General features: G+C 39.1%; 1 protein-coding gene across 2 annotated transcripts in view; it reads right to left on the reverse strand.

Annotated features, from left to right (window-relative positions):
• The window catches only part of CHN1 (chimerin 1), a 158,463-nt gene that overhangs the window by 26,780 nt on the left and 112,009 nt on the right, over positions 1 to 19,674 (reverse strand). For both annotated transcript variants that reach the window (XM_053665144.1, XM_037155864.2), the window contains one exon: positions 14,744 to 14,821. In XM_053665144.1, the coding sequence (XP_053521119.1) occupies positions 14,744 to 14,821 (78 nt within the window). The remainder of the gene's footprint in view (positions 1 to 14,743; positions 14,822 to 19,674) is intronic.

Here is a 19,674-nt window from a genome sequence, read left to right on the forward strand (position 1 = left end):
TGCATGCAGTTTTACATAATCAGTGATGTTTATATAACGTTTTACCATTCAGAAAAAGATATCTTTAAAAATGAGTGGACAAATCACACAATTCAGAAGAGCCCTCCGGCTGCCCCGCCCTACCAAGCACAGTGGGAACAGGTGCTGCTCCCATCGCCAGTTCTGTTCACTGCGCGCTATTGTATTTGGATTACCTGTCTTAAAATGATTAAACCAGAATATAATTGGCACTCAGAATACAATAATTAAAAGATCGAAAGTTACACCTTTCTGCTTAGGAGGATGCTAAGAACCGGGTGGCATCTGGGAGAAGAGAGGCTGAGGCGTCTCTCAGGGGGTCCAGGGGCTCAGGCCAACGCCTGAGACTGTACAACAGGAGGCCTTTTCCTTGGGACGCCCCACGGGGTAATAGGTGGCTCTCAGTGATCCTTGGCCGGTCAGCATTCAGAGAATCACAACTATTGATGTCTTTACAACAGATGCAACCAACAGACACTCATTTAGTGACATTTTCCATGTGTCACCTTTAATAGGATTTTAAAATTCTAAATGGCCCCAGACTTGTATATTTCATACATTTGTGTCTTGGTTTTCCTGTCCCTTCTTCCCCTCCAAGGCTGTCAGCTCTTTCTTCTCCTTCCTGGTTACCTTCTCCTTTTTCCATTCATAATTCTTAGATGTGAATGAGGAAATCTAGTAAGAGAACTGTGGAAGCACTGAATGTAAATCAAGAAAATGTATCATCTATCTTCCCCTTAAAGCCCATTTAAAAAAACAAAACAAACTTCTGGATTTCTGCCTGTGCTTCTTGTAGTTGAGGCTGACGGGCCTCACAAGACCACCTGTAGATATCTTTAAAAACCAGTGGACAAATCGCACAATTCAGAAGAGCCCTTCAGCTGTTCTGATATTTTTAAAGATTCTACAAGTGGTCTTGTGATGAGCAAGGTGTTAGCAGCATGTTACTTTACCCTACGGCATCCACTGGTGTCTAGTTAATGAGAGGAGACTAGTTAATGAGACTAGTTTCTACTAGTCTCACAGGCAGAAGCTGCCTCTGTGTCTGCTGTTTACTGTACAGCCTTAATAACATACACTGGACTATATGCTGGGAAATATCAATGCCTTCATAAATACTACTACTTGATCAACTCACTGAAAAAGGACTTCTTTGGGGAGGGTGTTTTGGTAAGAAAATCCAAAACAATCAGCTTCAGTGTATAACATTATTAATGAGCTCAGGGATGGTCCTGAGCAAAGCAACCTGAAGGTGGCCTCAGACACTTGTTCTAAGCCACCTCCAAAGGTTTTGGTACATCTTGACCAATGACACTGACAGAGCACATGGCATGAATTATACCTTCACAAACAAAGGGCCAAGCAACTGGTTTTAAATGCCTCTTCTCTTTTACAACCGGAAAAAAGACAAACTTTTTACCATGGCATTTGAGATTGCTTTTCACCTGCGAAAAACTCCTTTCACGTTATTCACCTTAAAAACAGACATGAAAGCGTGGGTTCACTCATAGACCCCAACAGAGCCTGGCACAGAGAGCGCCCTGGTCAGAAAACAGCCGAAGCGGACAGACAGGGAGGGATGGGCGGACTCCCAGGGGCCCACGTGGCACAGGCTAGGTGCTGAGGGCTGTGCGTCGCCTGCGCACTGGCCGAGGCGAAAACCGAAGCCATTCTCAACTGTACCTACTGTTATACTGACCAAAACCCTGGCTTCTGCTGCTCATCATGATTCTGACATTCATAGATCCACTTTGAACGTCAGTAACAGAAACAGCAGACAAGAAATGCATGCCATGGACAGAGAAAAAATTCCAGCCTGTCTTCATTACCCCTCCCAAGCCATCATGACACTTCCTCTAGAAATAAGCACGAATACACACAGCCAAGAAGACTGCCTGCAAAGCCTGCTGCAAATGTAAACCAGGCTGGCGGTGACAGGACAATTAGGGAAATGAAATTCTGTTTCGGAAGTGGGAACGACGTCGGCTCCCCAGGACGGTGCTGGGTGATGAAGGGAGAGAGCAGGTGATCAAAACCAAAGGCAAAAAATGTAGGTGGGCAGACAGCCGGGCAGGAACGGTGTTTTTCCCTTTTTTTTTTTCATTTTTATCTTCAGGGCAACCAGGACATGCTCTTTCAAGTAATCAATTTTAGTCTCATCAAGATGGCTTAATTTTGATCCAAAGGATTTGAAATTTAAAATTTTGGTCCTAATTTTGTAACTTCAGTTAAAGTATTTTGGTTAAACTATTAAGCCATGAGGAGAGACTGCATACCATTGGCAACAAATATTTGAAGCTGTGTAGGGATTCCCTGAAACAATAGGTGGGGAGGGGGTACTTAAAATAGGAGTGTCTTTAGTATCAAGGCAATGCCTTCTTGTCATTTAGTTAAATCTAATCAGAACTACTAGTGGCTGTAATTCTTGAGGGAAAATGCGTAACAATCGGTTAGGTTTGGATCTGGTTCAACCACGGGCACTGGCATCATGCAGGCTGCGCTGACGCCTCCTGTCCTGACAGAACGCAGGACAGGCAGAGGGAAGGCACCAAGCGCAGTGCGGGCTGACACTGGGCTTTAAGCAGCGCTTGGAGCAGGTGGACGTCAGGAACAGGGGGTGGGCACGCCCGCTGGCCGACAGCACCCAGAAAGCGGAGGCTATGGGCCTGGAGACACAGGATGGCAGTGAGGGCTCAGAGGCTAAGAGCAGCTCCAGCCAGAAGCTGCCACAGACCCTGCAGGGGAGCACACAGGGGCTCTGAGAGGCAGGACTCAACAACACTAGGAGTTCACACCATCCAAAGTGGTGTTTTGAAAAGGATGACAAATGACAGAAAAATCAGTGACACAATGGTTCAAGAGTGAGGAAAGGGTTTAGAATTGCGGGAGATACCATAAAAAGCCTGCTCTGTAGACATACATTGGTCATACCACAAATAAATGATATTCCCTTAAAAAAGGAAAAATAACTGCAGGAAAACACTGATAGGACATAGACTATAACAAGACTAGTCTTACTTTACTAGTAGGGCTACTCCTAAGGGCAATGTAATAATTTAGTTCTGCTCCTGCATGAATAACATCAAAAGTTTTTTTGGTTGGTGTATAAAACAGAACCTCAAGTAAACATGTACAGAAAGTAATTATTAATTCCATTCATATAACACATTCACTGTAATTCTAGATTCAAATTTCCTTATGGCCTCCTTGAGGATCTACGGAGCCCCTCCCCTCCCTACCCCAACTCATCTAATCAACATTACCCCTGAGAGGGGAAAGATCTCTAAAATTGCAGCTGATTTGTGCGGCACAGACAGGTGAACCTGCCAGAACACCCAGTTTCAGGTGCCGGTGCTCTGCTGGGAGCTGGGAGAGCCACCCCTGATACAAGGCGTCAATCTCAACCCAGCCACTGGGCAGCGGGGACAGGGCAGTTCTCGAGGCCTCCCCTTTATGTATTTGCCTTGATCGTATTACAAGGTACAGATCTACAATAAACACTAACAATAAATATAATCAGTAATTCAAAAAGTATTTTCTATTTCAAAATACGAATGTTTATAGTATTAGAAGACTCGTAAGTTTAATGTTTAGGCTTTTGATAAGTTTCAGAAACAAATTTATCATTTTAAAGGAGCTCCAGTGAGAACTTTGCTTCTGAACGAAATTGTGGTTAAAGTTTTAAAATGTCAACTGCCGTAACCTCAACACTTCTACTTTGAAAGTTTAGTTTCATTATTTGGACGAATAAGTTTACATCCAAATATGAGTACTGAAATATCAGCACAGTAAATCAAAGTTCAAAATGCCTGTCTCCTAAAGTTACAGTATGAAAGAATGACAGGAAAGTAAATGAATCTATTTGATTGTGCAATAAAAACTAGTGTACAACCCACAGGTCGGCGACAGTCTCTGTCTACCTCACAGGTGCTGAAACCAAACACTGGGAGACAAAACACCTCTGACCAGTCCACGTGATCTTATGACCCACAATTCCATGAAGCCAAGACTGTACTAATATTAACATTTCAACAAAATCAGGTTTCAATTTCTCTTTGACTTGGTTTTAAATTTGTCATCTAATGAAGTTTACTGTTAAAGTGTTATGAATTAAAGTATTCCTACATTAGAAAAAAGGTTTGACTAAAATGCACAAGCAATTATTAAACTGTGTAGCTAAAACCCCTACCTAAGGTCCAGTAAAAGAGATCCAGATTTCCTGCTGTTTCTCTTCTCTTTCATTGATTGCTGCTCTTATCTGTAATATTTCCTTCCTTCTGTTACTTGGTTTAATCAGTTCTTCTTATTCTAGTTTCTTAAGGTAGAGCTTAGCTCTTTAGGACCCTTTTTTTTTCTTTCCTAAAATAAGCATTTGATGGGAAAGATTTCACTACACACATTACTTTAGCCATATTCCAGGGATTCTGACATGATGTTTCTTCTTTCTGTAACGTCCCTTGTGATTTCTTTAATCCATGAGTTGTTCAGCAGTAAACTGCTTAATTTCTAAATATGTGGGGAAATTCTCAGATGTTTTTGATTTTGAAATTAAGTCTGTTGTGGTGAGAGAACATGCTGTGTATGATTTCAACCCTGTTACATTCACTGATACCTGGTTTACGGCCCGGGCTGTTCTCTGTCCTGGTGCCTCTGCCAGGTTCACTTGCCCAGTGTTGTGGATATTCCGCTGTTGCTGAGCAGAACTTTACATAAATATCAGTTATGTCAAATTGGCTGGTACTGTTGTTCAAGGCTTCTACAGCCTTACTAATTCTCTATTCTGTTTGTCTATTTGCGCCAGCACTGAGAGAGAAGTAGGAAATTTCCACCTATAATTGTGGGTTATCTATTTCACTTTTCAATTCAGTTGTTGCTTTATGTATTTTAAACCTCTATTATTAGGTGCATAATTTTTAATGACAATAATATTTCTTCTCTGAAAACTGTGTTTAGTATAAATATAGCCACTCTTATTTTCTCTGAATTACTGTCTGTATGGTACATGCTATTCTTTTTTGCCTGTGTTTTATATTCACAGCAGGCTCCTTCTGGATGGCTGTAGTTGGATATCGCCTTTTTACCCAGTCCGACCACCTTGGCCTTTAATGCAGTGTGGGGCCATGTCCACGTAATGTTACCATCAATCCGACTGGGCTCGAACCTGCCACCTCACTTGTTTCTCATGTGGTGTTCCACTTGCTCTTTGTTCCTTTTCTTTCCTGTACACTTCTGAATGGTATATAGTTACTGAATCCATTTTGTTTCCACTATTAACATAACTTTTATTTTTTAGAGTTTGCCCTAAGAGCTACAATATATATTTGAACTTTTCAGCCTGCATCGAAATAGTATTACATTACTGCAGGCACAGGTATACAGAACCTGAAGACAGTGGACTTCCACACTCCCGACCCCATATTTTGTGCTATTGTTGTCATCTGTGATTTGCATAAGTTACATAATATATTACTATTTTTGCTCTAAAGAATTATCTTTTAATAGCACTAAAATGAAGAAAAATCATTTTTATACTTACCCATGTGTCCAACATTTCTGGCATTTTTTATTCTTTTGTATAGACCTAAATTTCCATCTGATATTATTTTCCTTTTGTTCCTGAAGAACCTCCTGTAATACTCTAGTAGTATATAGGTCTCCTGGTGGACCTGTGCTCTTAGAATTGCTTTCTTTTGTTTAAAAGAACAAGTATTTTTGTTTTGCTGGGCTTCGGTTTCTCCATGTGTAAAATAATATGAACTTAGTCAGAAATTTCCAGCGTCCGTTACACAGGCTGAATGCTTTAGGACTCCTGTGTCGCCGCGCCCTACGGGCTCACCTCTCCCAGCGAAGTGTTCTATCAACCTTGCTGTGTTCAGCAGGCTGTATCCTAGGATCTTATAACCGGTGATTTCACTTGTCATTTAGTGTAGTGGGCATTTCCGATTTCTTAGCCACACACAATAAATGTCTTATCTTTGGATAACAGTCCTCAGTCTGCGTGAACTGTGTGGAACTGACCTACCCCAGCTCCAGGGGAGAGTATGTGACCCAGATCTAAGCCAGGAAGCACGCTCTGCTCTCCCGACAGCAGAGCTACTGGTTTAGAGCAGGGCCTACGGCCCCCTGGGGGACTGCCTGCCAGGCCCAGGCCCTCAGCTCAGTCTGTCACTGCAGCCGGCCAGAGCCTGAGAACGCCTGGAGCTGGGGCCTTTGCCAGCTATCTCGTCACCAGGAGTCTACGAATGAAAACAGAGCTTGAAGACAGAGCTCTGGTGGCATTTTTAAGTTCCTGGGTCAACTAACACTGGACTTTTCCTACTATGTGAGCCAATAATTTCCCTTTTTTGCCTTAGAGTGCATGGGTTGGACTGACACTTGAAATGGAAAGTCTCCTATCTGTTCCAACAAATGGTATAAATATCAGTGATGGGTTCCAACTGGATTTTTAAAAAGACACACTGAAGCGATGTCATATCATATTGGAGTAATAAGCTATAATAGCAACCATCAAGGCCAAATCACGTGACTTCTAGAGAAGGACCTCCCCTCTTTCTGAACAAGGGCACTACCTGAGCCTGGGAGGCAGAGCCGCAAGCACTGGTTAGGGTGTGGCACGTGTTAAGAGCTGGAATCCAAACAAAGGGGGTTCTACAGAAGAGAAAGAGTGAGCCTGACATATTTGGCCTGATTTGGGCAACTCTATTCACGCGGATGGTTAAAACATCATCTCTACCTCACACAGCTGACTGGAGGACATCAGTCAATATGACAAAAAGCCTCTGGTCTGAAAATGGACATATTATTTTCTCTTTAATTGTTACATCTGAATAACACTTAAAAAAACCATATCCAAATTCTGTTTTTGCTCCTTGAAGACTATAAAAATAGAGAAAATAAATAGTTGATATTCTCCAGAAGTGTCACACAGCTAAACTCTTGCCCCTTCCTTTACTAACTTTCCTATTTTGCAATCTTAAGATAATTTAAAAGAGTAAACCTGGGGGAAAAACCCCACTGGTGTTTTGGTGTTTATCAGAAATATAATTTGTGGCAGTTCCCCAGATGCCAGCATTACTGTGGTAAAATATTTGAGAAGGAAAAATCAGTACTTGCATACATTCTCTTTACTTCAGTGTATCTTCTTTAGACCTTTACTCCACTCCCTCTGCGGTACATACATGTCATCTTCTCTCTGCCCCCTGGGCTCTTTGATGAAGGCAATGATATTTTTGTGTCACGTGCGACTGCGTACGAATAACAAATGCTCACTAACGGCAGTAACGAGCGTGCTGAGGTAACAGGGAACTTGACGAGACAGACAACAACACTGTCATAAGATATTATGACAGGTACATCTTTGGGCACATGCCCTGACAATCTTATTAAAGTCACCGAGGCCTCACTTCCACGTAAGACTCTTTGTCCCAAGAGGAATGTTGACACAGTGGGTCACAAAGATGAAGGATCACAGTACAGTCTGTCAATTAAACAAGGTTTTGAAAAAGAGATATGAAATACTACATATGTATCTCTCCTATTGATTTAAAAAGCAGGCAGGATAGAATTAACGCTTACTCCTTAGTTAAATCGGGGAGAACACACAGGATGATACAAGTGACTATGAAAGTTGCCTTTAAAGAGCCAACGTATCCCAAATGTGGGGAAAAACCAATCCTTGGGGGTTAGATGACTGTGTGGACACATAAACTAAAGTATAAGGAGAGCAGAATTTTGGAAGACGTAACTTTCTAAAATTACATGTTCTTCCTACAGGTACTCATCCTTAACTTGTTATTGTGCTGGGAGTCACGTGCCAGGCTGGTTCTCTACTTTGGTATACATTTTAGAAATACCAAGTTTCCTAAAACATTAAGTCAGGAAGATGGACATGATGCTGGAAGGAATGAATGCCTCCTTACATGTAGTTGTCTGTCAGGGGGTCTCAAATGAAGACATGGGTTGGAAATAAGAGAATCAGGATAGGTTCTGCTGTGAGAGAGAGCCAGGGCCCCTCTTCAAGTGTTTAAGAGTGGCAACCCTACATCTTAATTTCAAAGGCTGGCCTGAGGTTTGGGTTTTTAAAAAAAATATTTGGTTTTTAATTACATAAAAGAAATAGTACACTTACCACTTCTACTAATAGATTCCTAGTGAGAGAGTCAAATCTGCAAATATCTCCCCAAATTTAAACTACTAAGATTTGTTTAATTCCACAAAAGAAATAGGCCACCCAATAAATTTCACTAACAGCCTCCAAATGAGAAAGGCAAAATTCCAAATGTCTCTCCAAATTTTAAAGCAACAAAAGCAAAAATAGACACGGAGACTCCATGTAATGCTAAATCTTCTACAAAGCAAAGAAAACAACCAGTGGAGTTAAAAGGCAAGCTACTGCTGGATCACAAGGTAGTCTTATTTTTAAGTTCTTTGGGGAACCTCCATACTGTTTTATTTAATTGCTGTATCAATTTACATTTGCATCAGCAGTGCACAAGGGTTCCCTCTTCTCTACATCCTCATCAACACTGGTTATCTTCCATCTTTTTGATAAAAGCCATTCTAACCTGTGTGAGGTATTGTGTCATTGTGGTTTTGATTTGTATTTCCTTGATGACTAGATTTGTTGAGTAGCTTTTCATATACCTGTTGGCAATTTGTAAAATCTTCTTTTGAGAATGTCTGTTCAAGGTCTTTGTCTATTTTAAAATTGGATTATTTGGGTTTTTGCTATCGAGTTGTATGAGTTCTTTATATATTTTGGATACTAATCCCTTATGAGATATATACTTTGCATATAATTTCTCCTATTCTATAGGTTGCCTTTCAGTCTGTTGACTTTTTCCTGTGCTGTACAGAAGCTTTTTAGTTTGATGGAATCCCACTTGCCTTTCTGCTTTTGTTGCCCGTACTTTGGTGTCATCCAAAAACCCACTGCCCAGACCAGTGTCAAGAAACTTTCTTTCTATATTTTCTTCTGGTAGTTTTTGGGCTCCAGAGCTTATATTTAAGTCTTTGTTCTAATTCTTGAGTTGATTTTTGAGGTAAGAGACCAATTTTATTCTTTTGCATGTGGATGTCCAGTTTTCCCAACAGCATTTATTGAGGAGACTGTTGTTTCCCCATATTGTTTTTGGTGCCCTTGTTGAAGATCAGTTGACTATAGATATATGGACTTTTTTCTTGGGCTTTCTATTCTGTTCCATTAGTCTATATGTCTGTTTTAATACTGTTTTGATTACTATAGCTTTGTAATATATTTTGAAACCAGGAAGTGTGATGTTTCTAGCTTTGTTCTTCTTGCTTAATGTTGCACTGGCTATTTGGGGTCTTTCATGGTTCTATATGAATTTTAGAATTGTCTTTTCTATTTCTGTAGAATGTGTCATTGGGGTTTTGATAAAAATTGCACTGATCCTGTAGATCACTTTGGGTAGAATGACCATATTAGCAATATTCTTCTAACCCATGAAATCATGGGTTTCTCTTGAGTTAAGTATAGCATTTTAAATTCTCCAGCCCCATAAAATATCTATGAAGAAGTATAAGCAACTATGGCCAACCAGCAAGAATCTTGTGAAATGTTTCTCTTTGGATTATTAATGGTAGGCAGTAACCTTTCTGATGACCTTAATGGTCTAGGTTTGCACTTGAGGTGTCATAGCCAGCTCCCCAGCCAGAATCACAAGCCATAGGAAGGACACACGGGGCTGATATCGAGAGGGCCACAGTGCTGAGGGGGAGTACTGAGGCCTGGGAGGAAGTGCGTGCTGAGGACCAGCAGGGGCAGAAGTAAAGAGCAGAGTAGTCTGTGTTCACTGTTTTTGGCTTCTACAGCATCTGATAAGTATTCTCCCAGACAGCAGCAGAAACACAGGGCCTACAGGGACTTCACATGGTCTAGTCCAATCTCCTGCCTTCATCGGCCTTCTACAAGTCTGACTGCCCTAGGCGGAAATAATCCCCATTCCATACTGATCTTTATTTTTATCTTTTCTTGCAAGTCACCGCATTAAGAATCAGGAATTACATGTGTATGTACATATATATATATATATGTATACACACACATATATATGTGTATATCAAACCTATTTGGAGAAAAACATTTTTCCTTTGAAATGTTAATTCTGGACACTCCATGTTCATATATATATATAGGAGAAGCAATGGTGAGTGACATTATAGCTGAATCCCAGGTTGCCTTTTCCAATTCATCATATTGCATTTAACTTATTTTATATTACTGTTAATTAAAACAATATTCAAATTTCTAAGTGCTTAAAATGTGGTGACAGACACTGCCGTCAAGGATAAGATTACATGATATTTGGGTTTTATTTCATTTAAACTCACATTGAGTTTGATATTTTAAAAGCCCATTTGTAATAGCATAGGTCTTAAGATGAGAAGAATCTACTTTTGTGTTGGGATTTCCAGCTGCCGTGAGAAGTGGTTTCACAGTAACAACTACCACCACCACCACCAAGGTCCCCCCGTCGCACTGTGTGCTCATTTACTAGTCATTCAGCAGAGGCTGCTCGAGCTTCTACAAGGCATTTTATTAATACGAGATGTGGGGACAGATGAAGGAAGAATGGGGGGCGAGGAGAAGCCAGGGACACAGGAGGCTTGGCCCCTGAATAAGACATTTCACTGACTGTAATTGTAACTAGTTTTAAAAAATAGTCTTTACTATATAGTTTATTTTGATTCTTATTAAAATGTCTCTCTATAGGCCTTACTACAATTTTAATAATAAAAAACAATATATTAACAAATTGAATATTTCTCATATAATCGAATCGGAGAATTTTACAGCTATAAGACGACTTACAGATCACATAGTTTAACTCCAAATTTCATGCTACATCTATTTCTATTTGTTGGTTCATTTTGTATTCTCAAATGTGAATCAAATGAAGACCATAGGACTTAAATTTGTCTGTATCCTCAAAAGGGAAGAAAAGACCACTTTTAGCAGGAAAGCTGGCTATTCCTTCCCATCAGTTTCTCAAATGCAGAATGTCTGCTCTGTTGGCCGGGACCGAAAGGTTCACTAGTATTGCTTTATCCCAATAGGTCTTGAATCAGTAACTTTACTAAATATTACAAGGTTCACCTTATAGTGTTTTAAATGCAGTATCAACTGCTTTCATATTATCTTGGCAGCAATTAAATCTATTAATATATTCCATTTTTCATTTATATGCACAATGCAAGTATCTGAAACTCTAAAATCAACCAGTCGCCAGAGACAACCTTAAACAATATTTTAAGTATCTGCTCACTAAACTCATATTTTAAAGTATCTACTCACTAAAATTCTTAATGTTGTTTTCTTTTTGTTTAATTTGCCTAAGTAACCAGGTATCTATTGTCATTATTATATGTAATCTTGATTTTACTTTATATAGCTACCTGAATATACCAAATAAAACACCGAATACTTTCACTTGGAGGGAGTAAAGGAAATACAGAGGATTATACTGTATTCTGTGGTGCATGAAAACGCAACTGCTCTTATGTAGCCAGCGCTGCCTGGGAGCTAAGGAAGGAGCAAGAGCTCTCCTTGGCCCCCACAGTCATGCCCAGCTTCTCCCCTGCATCGTGACCTCTACAACTGGGCAAGAAAAACCGTCTTGGTATGGATTCAGGAAAAAAAATCCATTTAGGGGTAATGTGTAATATCAACAATAGTGGCTACCAGGAAACTCAATTTTTTTCTGATGCAGAAGCAAAGGTTTAGAGAGATGACTACATCTGCCAAGGTCACACAAATAATAAGCAAGCTCCTGAGCGCAATGGCTGGGAGTTAGTTGTCATTCTGTCCAGAGAGCCTCAGATGTGGGGTGTACTCAGTGCTGGTGGGGTGCCTGTGTCTCACTTCTAATGTCGGAAGTTTTCTGTTTAGTTTCAAGTCTGCTCCAGAAATGAGCTCGCTCTCTCCTTCTCAAGTTCGGACGGGGACAGTTCTTAAAATGAGAGGTCGAGTGACAATTATTTTCTGAGTTATGTTGACAACTTACAGGTTAATATTCTCTTTAGAAAGTGGGACATTTATTTTTAAAATGATGCCCCCCCAAGAGAGACAATGATCTTTCTTGTGATCAATTCTTTATCAAATCCTCATAAGTAACAATAGAAAAAAAAAGACCATGTTACATAACATAGCAAAATGGGAAGCCTTCCTATATTGTTTTGTTTTCCCCCTTCTTAAAAAAAAACAAACCCTTAAGAAACAAACACCTGTCTGGATTTAGGCCCAGCTGATTTTTAAAAAAAATTTCACCTTGGTGAGTGCTTTCACGAAAGGTATAAGACACTCTTGGCTTCACTCTGAAATAAAATTTGGCAGCTGTTCAACACCACAGAGCAACATTACATAACAAGGCAGTTCAAGAAACAGAAAAGAAAACCACATTGAAATGAGGCTTTGGTGAGTGGGCTCATGGTTGGGCAGAACACACTTTTACCAACATAGAAAAGAGTCAATGGCAAGGCCACGTGAACAATTATTATGTAAATGCTCAGGGTTTTTCCCACAATTGATCTCCGAACTGTATAAGCTCACATCACAGCAGTGACCTTCCGAGTGCATGTCTGTGTGGGAGAGAGCTGCTTGCGCCACAGTCTGAATGCTTGTGGGGATGTTCTCGGAAGCCAAGTATGACCCCTGTCCCTTTCTCTCTCTTTAAAATAAAATAATGCCACCCCACAGAAACATTTTTAAATAACAAAGAGTAATTTCAATGGAAAGAGTCAAATTCTGAGACTTCTGACCTTATTAGCAATTCTAAAACACATGTAATGCAACTCACCATCTAACACAAGTATTCTTTAGCATACCTTTCTTTTTTTAAACAGCACGCCCAAGCTGGTTTTAATATTTTAGCTCCAGAGAAGGAAGGAGAGTTACTTTTTAACATGCTTTTTTAAAAAGAAAAGACAAGTATCTTGAAAACAGTGTGAGTACCAAGCTGAAAGTCACGGTGGGCCCCAGAGTCAGCACATTCTGGCTCCTCAGTAAAGCTATGTGCTAGATTGAAATGGAGCAATACAACCAAAAGAAAAAAAAGAGAGAATAGATGCTTGTTTATGCAAACACTTGAAAAGACCTCTTATTTACTTTTAATCAACACTGACAGAAAGCATGTACAATGAACCTGACTTAGCACTAAAATGTCACCCTTAATAGGTTAATCTGCTCCTGCTGAACATACCAGAGTGTATATCTTTGGAGATTTAAAAATCTCAGCCATTTCTAAACAGTATGCTTAGTTTCTTGGTTAGGAACCTAAATGGTATTTCTGTGACCTAACAAACATATAAACTCTGTATTTGCAAAAGGATTATTTGGGGTCATTTTCCTGGTAAACCCCTGCAAGTCCAAGTTGTATGTCACACAGGAAGAGACGGAGGCCTAGTGACCTGCATGTGTTGTGGAGATTCACACACGGAGTATGTGGGTGAGACTGGACACGGCTGGCTGAAAGGCAGGGCCTCATGAAGATTGAAGAGGGAGAAGAAAATGCTACTTGGTTTACCTCGAAATATTAGCAATCTGCACATAGTCCATACATTTTGGAATTCATATTTTATCCTAGAATAACCTGAATATCATAAAAATCTATTCCTCATTATGGAAAACAACAGAACATATTGGGGGCTTTGTATTTAGCATCTGAGTGAAATAAATGCTGGTGTTAAAAACCAGGATGAATGACAAATTTGGAATAAAATTTCCTACTACAGAGCCTGGTGCATTCTATCCACTGAATAAATGTTGAACAAATTAATAAACAAATGGAAAAGCAGGGTTTCCAGCTTTATCATGTTTTGAAACTAGATATTCCCAATATAAAAACTAATGACATGTTGTCAAACTAAAAATATTCATGTCTCAGGAACTTCATCATAAAGTTGCTTAACTACTGGAAAGTTGCTAGAGAAATGCCAGTGCTCTGGTTCACTCAGTAAGTGTGACTGGGTCTCAAGCATGGCCTCGCACTGTATGTTCTGTGAATTAGGTTGCAAAAAAACAGAACTTCAAATGCCATAAATACAGGCAAGATCTACACACAGCTAGAATCAACACACATATCCTTCTGATGAAAGGTGATTAAAGCGCAGTTGGTAAAGGACAGTAACACAGTAATTTAAAACCACACACACATACAGTAAAAACACACACTCGAAACTGAGGAGAAGCTGCTAACGACAGCAGCATCAACATTCCCATGGCAGTCAGGCTCCTTTCATCGTGGTCAATTCATGAACGGAGGAGGAAAGACAGAAAGGAAGGCAAATGCAGACCATCTGCTCCATCCAGATGCAACAGCACAGGACTCTCACATCCACAGCTTTTTGCCGGAAACTAATGGAGACCAGGTCTGATCTCCCCCGGAGTACCCCCAAAAGAGTTAGACAGATTTACATCACACAAAAACACCACCAAAATTATTAAATGAGACCTTTCACATAACAGTCAATACTTTCACCACTGAAACACACTGATTAAACAGAATACAAAATCAGCATTAGAGAAAATGGGGTTGGATTCTATTAGCTGTATTCTGCTGAAAACATCTTCATTCCTTAAACAGCAAGAACATTTTAGTCTAGTCATCCTAGTTTTCAAAAGACATCGGCAGATAGTCCTTTAATACTGTGTATTTCAAGGAATGTACATTTCCTTTCTTATAAGAAAAGGTTAAAAAATGCTTACCTTAAAATTGTGAACCTTTTCGTATTTTGGAATTTGCTCATTTTCTTTCAGAGTTGCTCTTCTAACAAGTGATGTCAACTGCGAATAAGCAAAGAGTTTCAGAGGTTGCCAGATTGTCACAGACGACTTTTGAGAACCCAGTTTCATTCCCAAGGCTGCTATCAATAAATCTTGCTGACGGCCCTCTTGTTTTGATTTGTGAACTGCAGGTTTATTAGTTTTCCTACCCGACCAAGACTCTTTGGATGGCATTTTTGGAATTCACGGGAAAGAATAAAACCTATATTGATCTATGTCTGTCGATGAACTCTGTTCAGCTAACAAATGAGCATTCCGCCAGCCAGCACAGAGCCCTGCCCTACAGAGAGAGCTGCAGAGACACACCACAGAGGTGGAGGAGGATGATGAAGCACTTCTTAAAAAGAGGTCGACTAACCAGAAAAATTCTTCTTTTTTCTTCTTTTTTTAAAGGGCTCTATATTTAAGCTTCTGAAAACTTGAGTCTGAACAGAAATAAAGAGTCGATGCTAACATACAAAACATTCAGCATCTCTCTATCCCTTTTTAAAAGCCATCCAATTCTGACAAATGATACATTTCTAAAAGCTTTCTTTTCTATTGAATACATTAACATCCATTCTGAATGAAAGATGCCTACATACTGCCTGCAATCAGTTTCTAGCGACAGACACCCTGTGCAGCCCCTAGCTGAGGGTGGGGGAGGGGAGGGATTTGACAAGGAAGCCTGGATTAGACTGGTCACAGTAAGAAAGGAGACAACCAATGAAAATCGAGCAACAGTATTTAAGTAGTGTATTCCTCAACTCTGTCTGTTTCTCCCTCCTCTCCTGTAAGATTTTCTTGCTGGCTCAAGAAAAAAAGAAAACCCAGTGGGAAGACAATGAGCAGTGAATGAGTCATGCATCATTACAAAATGGAATATATTGTTACCTATTAAAAGCAAAGGCAAATTAACATGCAGCACCTGGTTTTACTAAGAATGCACCACTGCCAGGTGAATTATGAAAGGCTGATCTATACCCCACTTTGTGTGTATAGACTGGGGTTAGTTAACCAAAACCAAATTTTATTAAAGATGAGCAACAGCTGATAAGCATTTTGATGAAAAACAAAAGGAGATTAACTAGGTACCATTTTCATGTAGAACAAGGAGCATGCATATAATATTGCTAACACTCTGGGGGGTCAGTTTTGTCTCCCTATCATGAATCAGTCATTATTTTGTTGGTCTATACTTAACTAGATCCATGTTTTAATTCTTAGCCTCAATATTCATTAATCAAAACACTTGACGCCAGGCATAGTGGGAGCCAGCTGGGAATAATTCCTCATGTACATAGGTCCCAGATGAGGTGTAACTGTGCTTACAGCAAGGACCCTTGAAAGTTTGTTGGATAGAAAGGGGGGTGCGAGGGTGTTCATGGACCAAAAGAATTAATATTGTTAAAATGTCCATACTACTCAAAGCAATCTATAGAGTCCCTACAATCCCTGCTAAGATACCAATGACATTTTCCACAGAACTCAAATAATCCTTAAGCTTATATGGAATCACAAAAGACCCTGAATAGCCAAAGCAGTCTTGAGAAAGAAGAACAAAATTGGAGGTACCATGCTCCCTGATTTCAATCTATACTACAAAGCTAAAGTAATCAAAACAGTATGATACTGGCACAAAAAACAGACACACGGCTCAATGAAACAGAATAGAGAGCCCAGAAATAAACCCATGCTTATATTGTCAATTAATCTATGACAAAGGAGGCAAGACTATACAATGGGGAAAAGGCAGTCTCTTCCATAAATGATGTTGGGAAAACTGGACAGATACATGCAAAAAATGACTACTTTCTTACACTAAATACAAAAATGAACACAAAATGGATTAAAGATGTAACTGTAAGACCTCAGAACATAAAATTCCTAGAAAAAATACAGTAAACTTTTTGACATTGGTCTTGGCAATATTTTTTAATGTCTCCTTGGGCCAAGGCAACAAAAGCAAAAATAAATGACACTACATTGGACTTAAAAGGTTTTGTACAGTGAAAGAAATCATCAAGGTGAAAAGGTGACCTACTGAGTGGGAGAACATATTTGGAAATGATATCTCCCATAAAGAATTACTATCCAAAACATATTTTAAAATCCATACAACTCAACATCGAAAAACCAAATAAAAAATGGGCAGATGACCTGAACAGACATTTCTCCAAAGACAAGCAGATGGCCAAAAGACACATGAAAAGATGCTCAATATCACCAATCAACAGGAAAATGCAGATCAAAACCACAATGAGATATAGCCTCACACATGTCGGAATGGCTATCATCAAAAGGCAACAAATAAATCTTGGCAAGAATGTGGAGGAAATGCAACCCTTGTGCACTGGTGGTGGGACTGCAAACTAGTGCAACCACTATGGAAAAGCATATGAAAATTCCTCAAAAAATTAAAAATAGAACTACTGTACAGCCCAGCAATTCTACTTCTGGGTAGTTATATGAAGGAAATGAAAACAGTAATTCAAAAACACATATGCACCCCTATGTTCATTGCAGCATTATTTATAATAGCCAAGATATGGAAGCAATGTAGGTGTCCACTGATGAATGGATAAAGATTTGGTGTGTGCATGTATATGTATGTGTACATGTATAATGGAATATTGCTCAGCCATTAAAAAGAATGAAATCTTACCATCTATGACATGGATGGACCTAGAGAGTATGTTAAATGAAATATATGTCAGACAGACAAGACAAATACCACATGATTTCACTTATATGTGGAATCTAAAACACAAAACCAATGAACAAATAAAATGAAACAAAAACAAACTCATAAATACAGAGAAGAAACTGATGGCTGCTGAAGGAGAAGGTGGCAGGAAGAAGTGAAGACAAGGGGAAAAGACTCAAGAAGCACAAACTTCCAGTTATAAAGTAAGTGACAGGGACGTAGAGTACAGTACAGGAAACACAGTCGGTCACATCGTTATCAATATGTAGGGTGGCAGGGGTTATTAGACTCACCGTGATCACTTCATAAGTTATATAAATGTTGAATCACTGTTGTATATATAAAACTAATATAACATAGTATGTCAACTATAAATAAAAATAAATTTAGAACTTAAAACTATTATTAAAAATAGTTTTTGGAAATAAATTTTTTAAAAAATAAAGTGGGATGGCTGGGTAACACACTCAAACACACCTCTGTTTAAGAGCAGTACCTACACTTGTTATGAAGGTGCTATCGGAAGCTTGTTTTCTCACACTGGTTCCTTAAATGTCTCCCATCTGTTTCCTCGTGCTATAGGAATTAAGTTTAACTCATTATGATTCTCATATTGCACTGTACTTAAAGAATCTAAAACTCTATCTTTAAATAAATTCAGTCCATTTGCTTAGTGCAAACAATTTATCTCAGATTTCATTATCTTCAGGAGTATGTGCACAGTGCAAATCCACATTCAATTATGGCATGAAGAGGTCCTTAAACTATAAATATTGGAAATACTTAATAATTGATTTTTTCAACATTCTCTCAATTTTTATTTACTTGAGTCTATAGTCCCTTTTTAAAATAGTTTATTCTTTAAAAAATTCTAAGTTATCATAGAAGTTAATATTTAGATCTACAAATATTTCATTTTTATAAATGTATACTCTCATGTGATTAATATGAGACAAAAATGCTCCCATTTCAAGAGGAAATAGGATGGAAAGAATTTTCCTCACCTAACTTAAATTCCTCTTCAGCTGACCTAGATAGTCATGTGATGACTAAAAATATAAAGGCCAAACAACTCTTCAGTGAAGTACAACCTGAGGTGAAGTTACCCAATTCTCAGTAGGCACCAGATAAAAACTCAATGACAAATTTAACTGTAATTTTTTCTCCAACCATGTTTAACAAAATGTTTAAGTTATTAAGTTAAAGAAAACATTCACTCATATACCCAGGTAAGCCTTCTTTTTCTTTTTCTTTCCTGAGTATTTCTGATCCAGGGCTTTTATTATAGATCATCCCCAAGTATTTCAGCTATAGTAAACAAAATTCAACCAAAGTATAAAAATATTAATGGGAGAGTCAGTCATCCAAGAAAAAGACAGACTCACAGAGAGCAGGCTGACAGCTGTTGAGGGGGTGGGCATTGGGTGGGTGGAGGGATCGAGCTAAAAAAGAAAAATGAGAAAAATTCATGGACACGGACAAGGGTGTGGTGTCTGCTGAGAGGAGGTGGGTGTAGGGGTATAAAGGGGGATGGATAGAGATTTGACTTGGGGTCATAAATGCATAATACAGTGTACAGCTGTGTCCTACCACTGTGTGCCTGAAACCTGTATAATTTTGTTAACCAGTGGGGAAAATGTAGACAACTGTACTTGAATAATAATTTTAAAAGGTGAAAAAATTAAATTAAAAAAAAGAAATACTGGATTAACTGCAACTGAGGCAACTACCTAGGTTAGTAGGGAAGTATTAAACAGCTCTAGTAAGAGAGTTCTTAGCTACTCCTGGAAGGTTGGGGTGTGGCCACTATTACTTACGCCTTCAATAACTGCAATTGCATTTCTACATTTTGCTGAAAAGCTCTCAAGTTGTAAGAACTGCTAACTCTACAATTCAGAACCAGGCAAATGTATCCTGTATGTCCATACCTATCTACTTAGAGAGTTATAGTAGCCATAGATTATGATTATCGCTTATTATCAAATACTTATGTGCTAAACACCCTGTTAAACACTTTCCATATAGAACCCATTAAATTCACCACAAAATGCCTATGAGGCATATATCTTATCCTCATTTTATAGTTGAAAGAACTGAGGCCTACTGAAGTTGAACTTCCCAAAATGTACAGCCAGCAGGCAGTGGATAAGAGCCGGGCTCTTGAACA

The sequence above is a fragment of the Artibeus jamaicensis genome, unplaced genomic scaffold (genome assembly GCF_021234435.1).
Source record: "Artibeus jamaicensis isolate MK-2021 breed Jamaican fruit bat unplaced genomic scaffold, CSHL_Jam_final contig_391, whole genome shotgun sequence".
In the NCBI taxonomy this organism is placed as follows: Eukaryota; Metazoa; Chordata; class Mammalia; order Chiroptera; family Phyllostomidae; genus Artibeus; species Artibeus jamaicensis.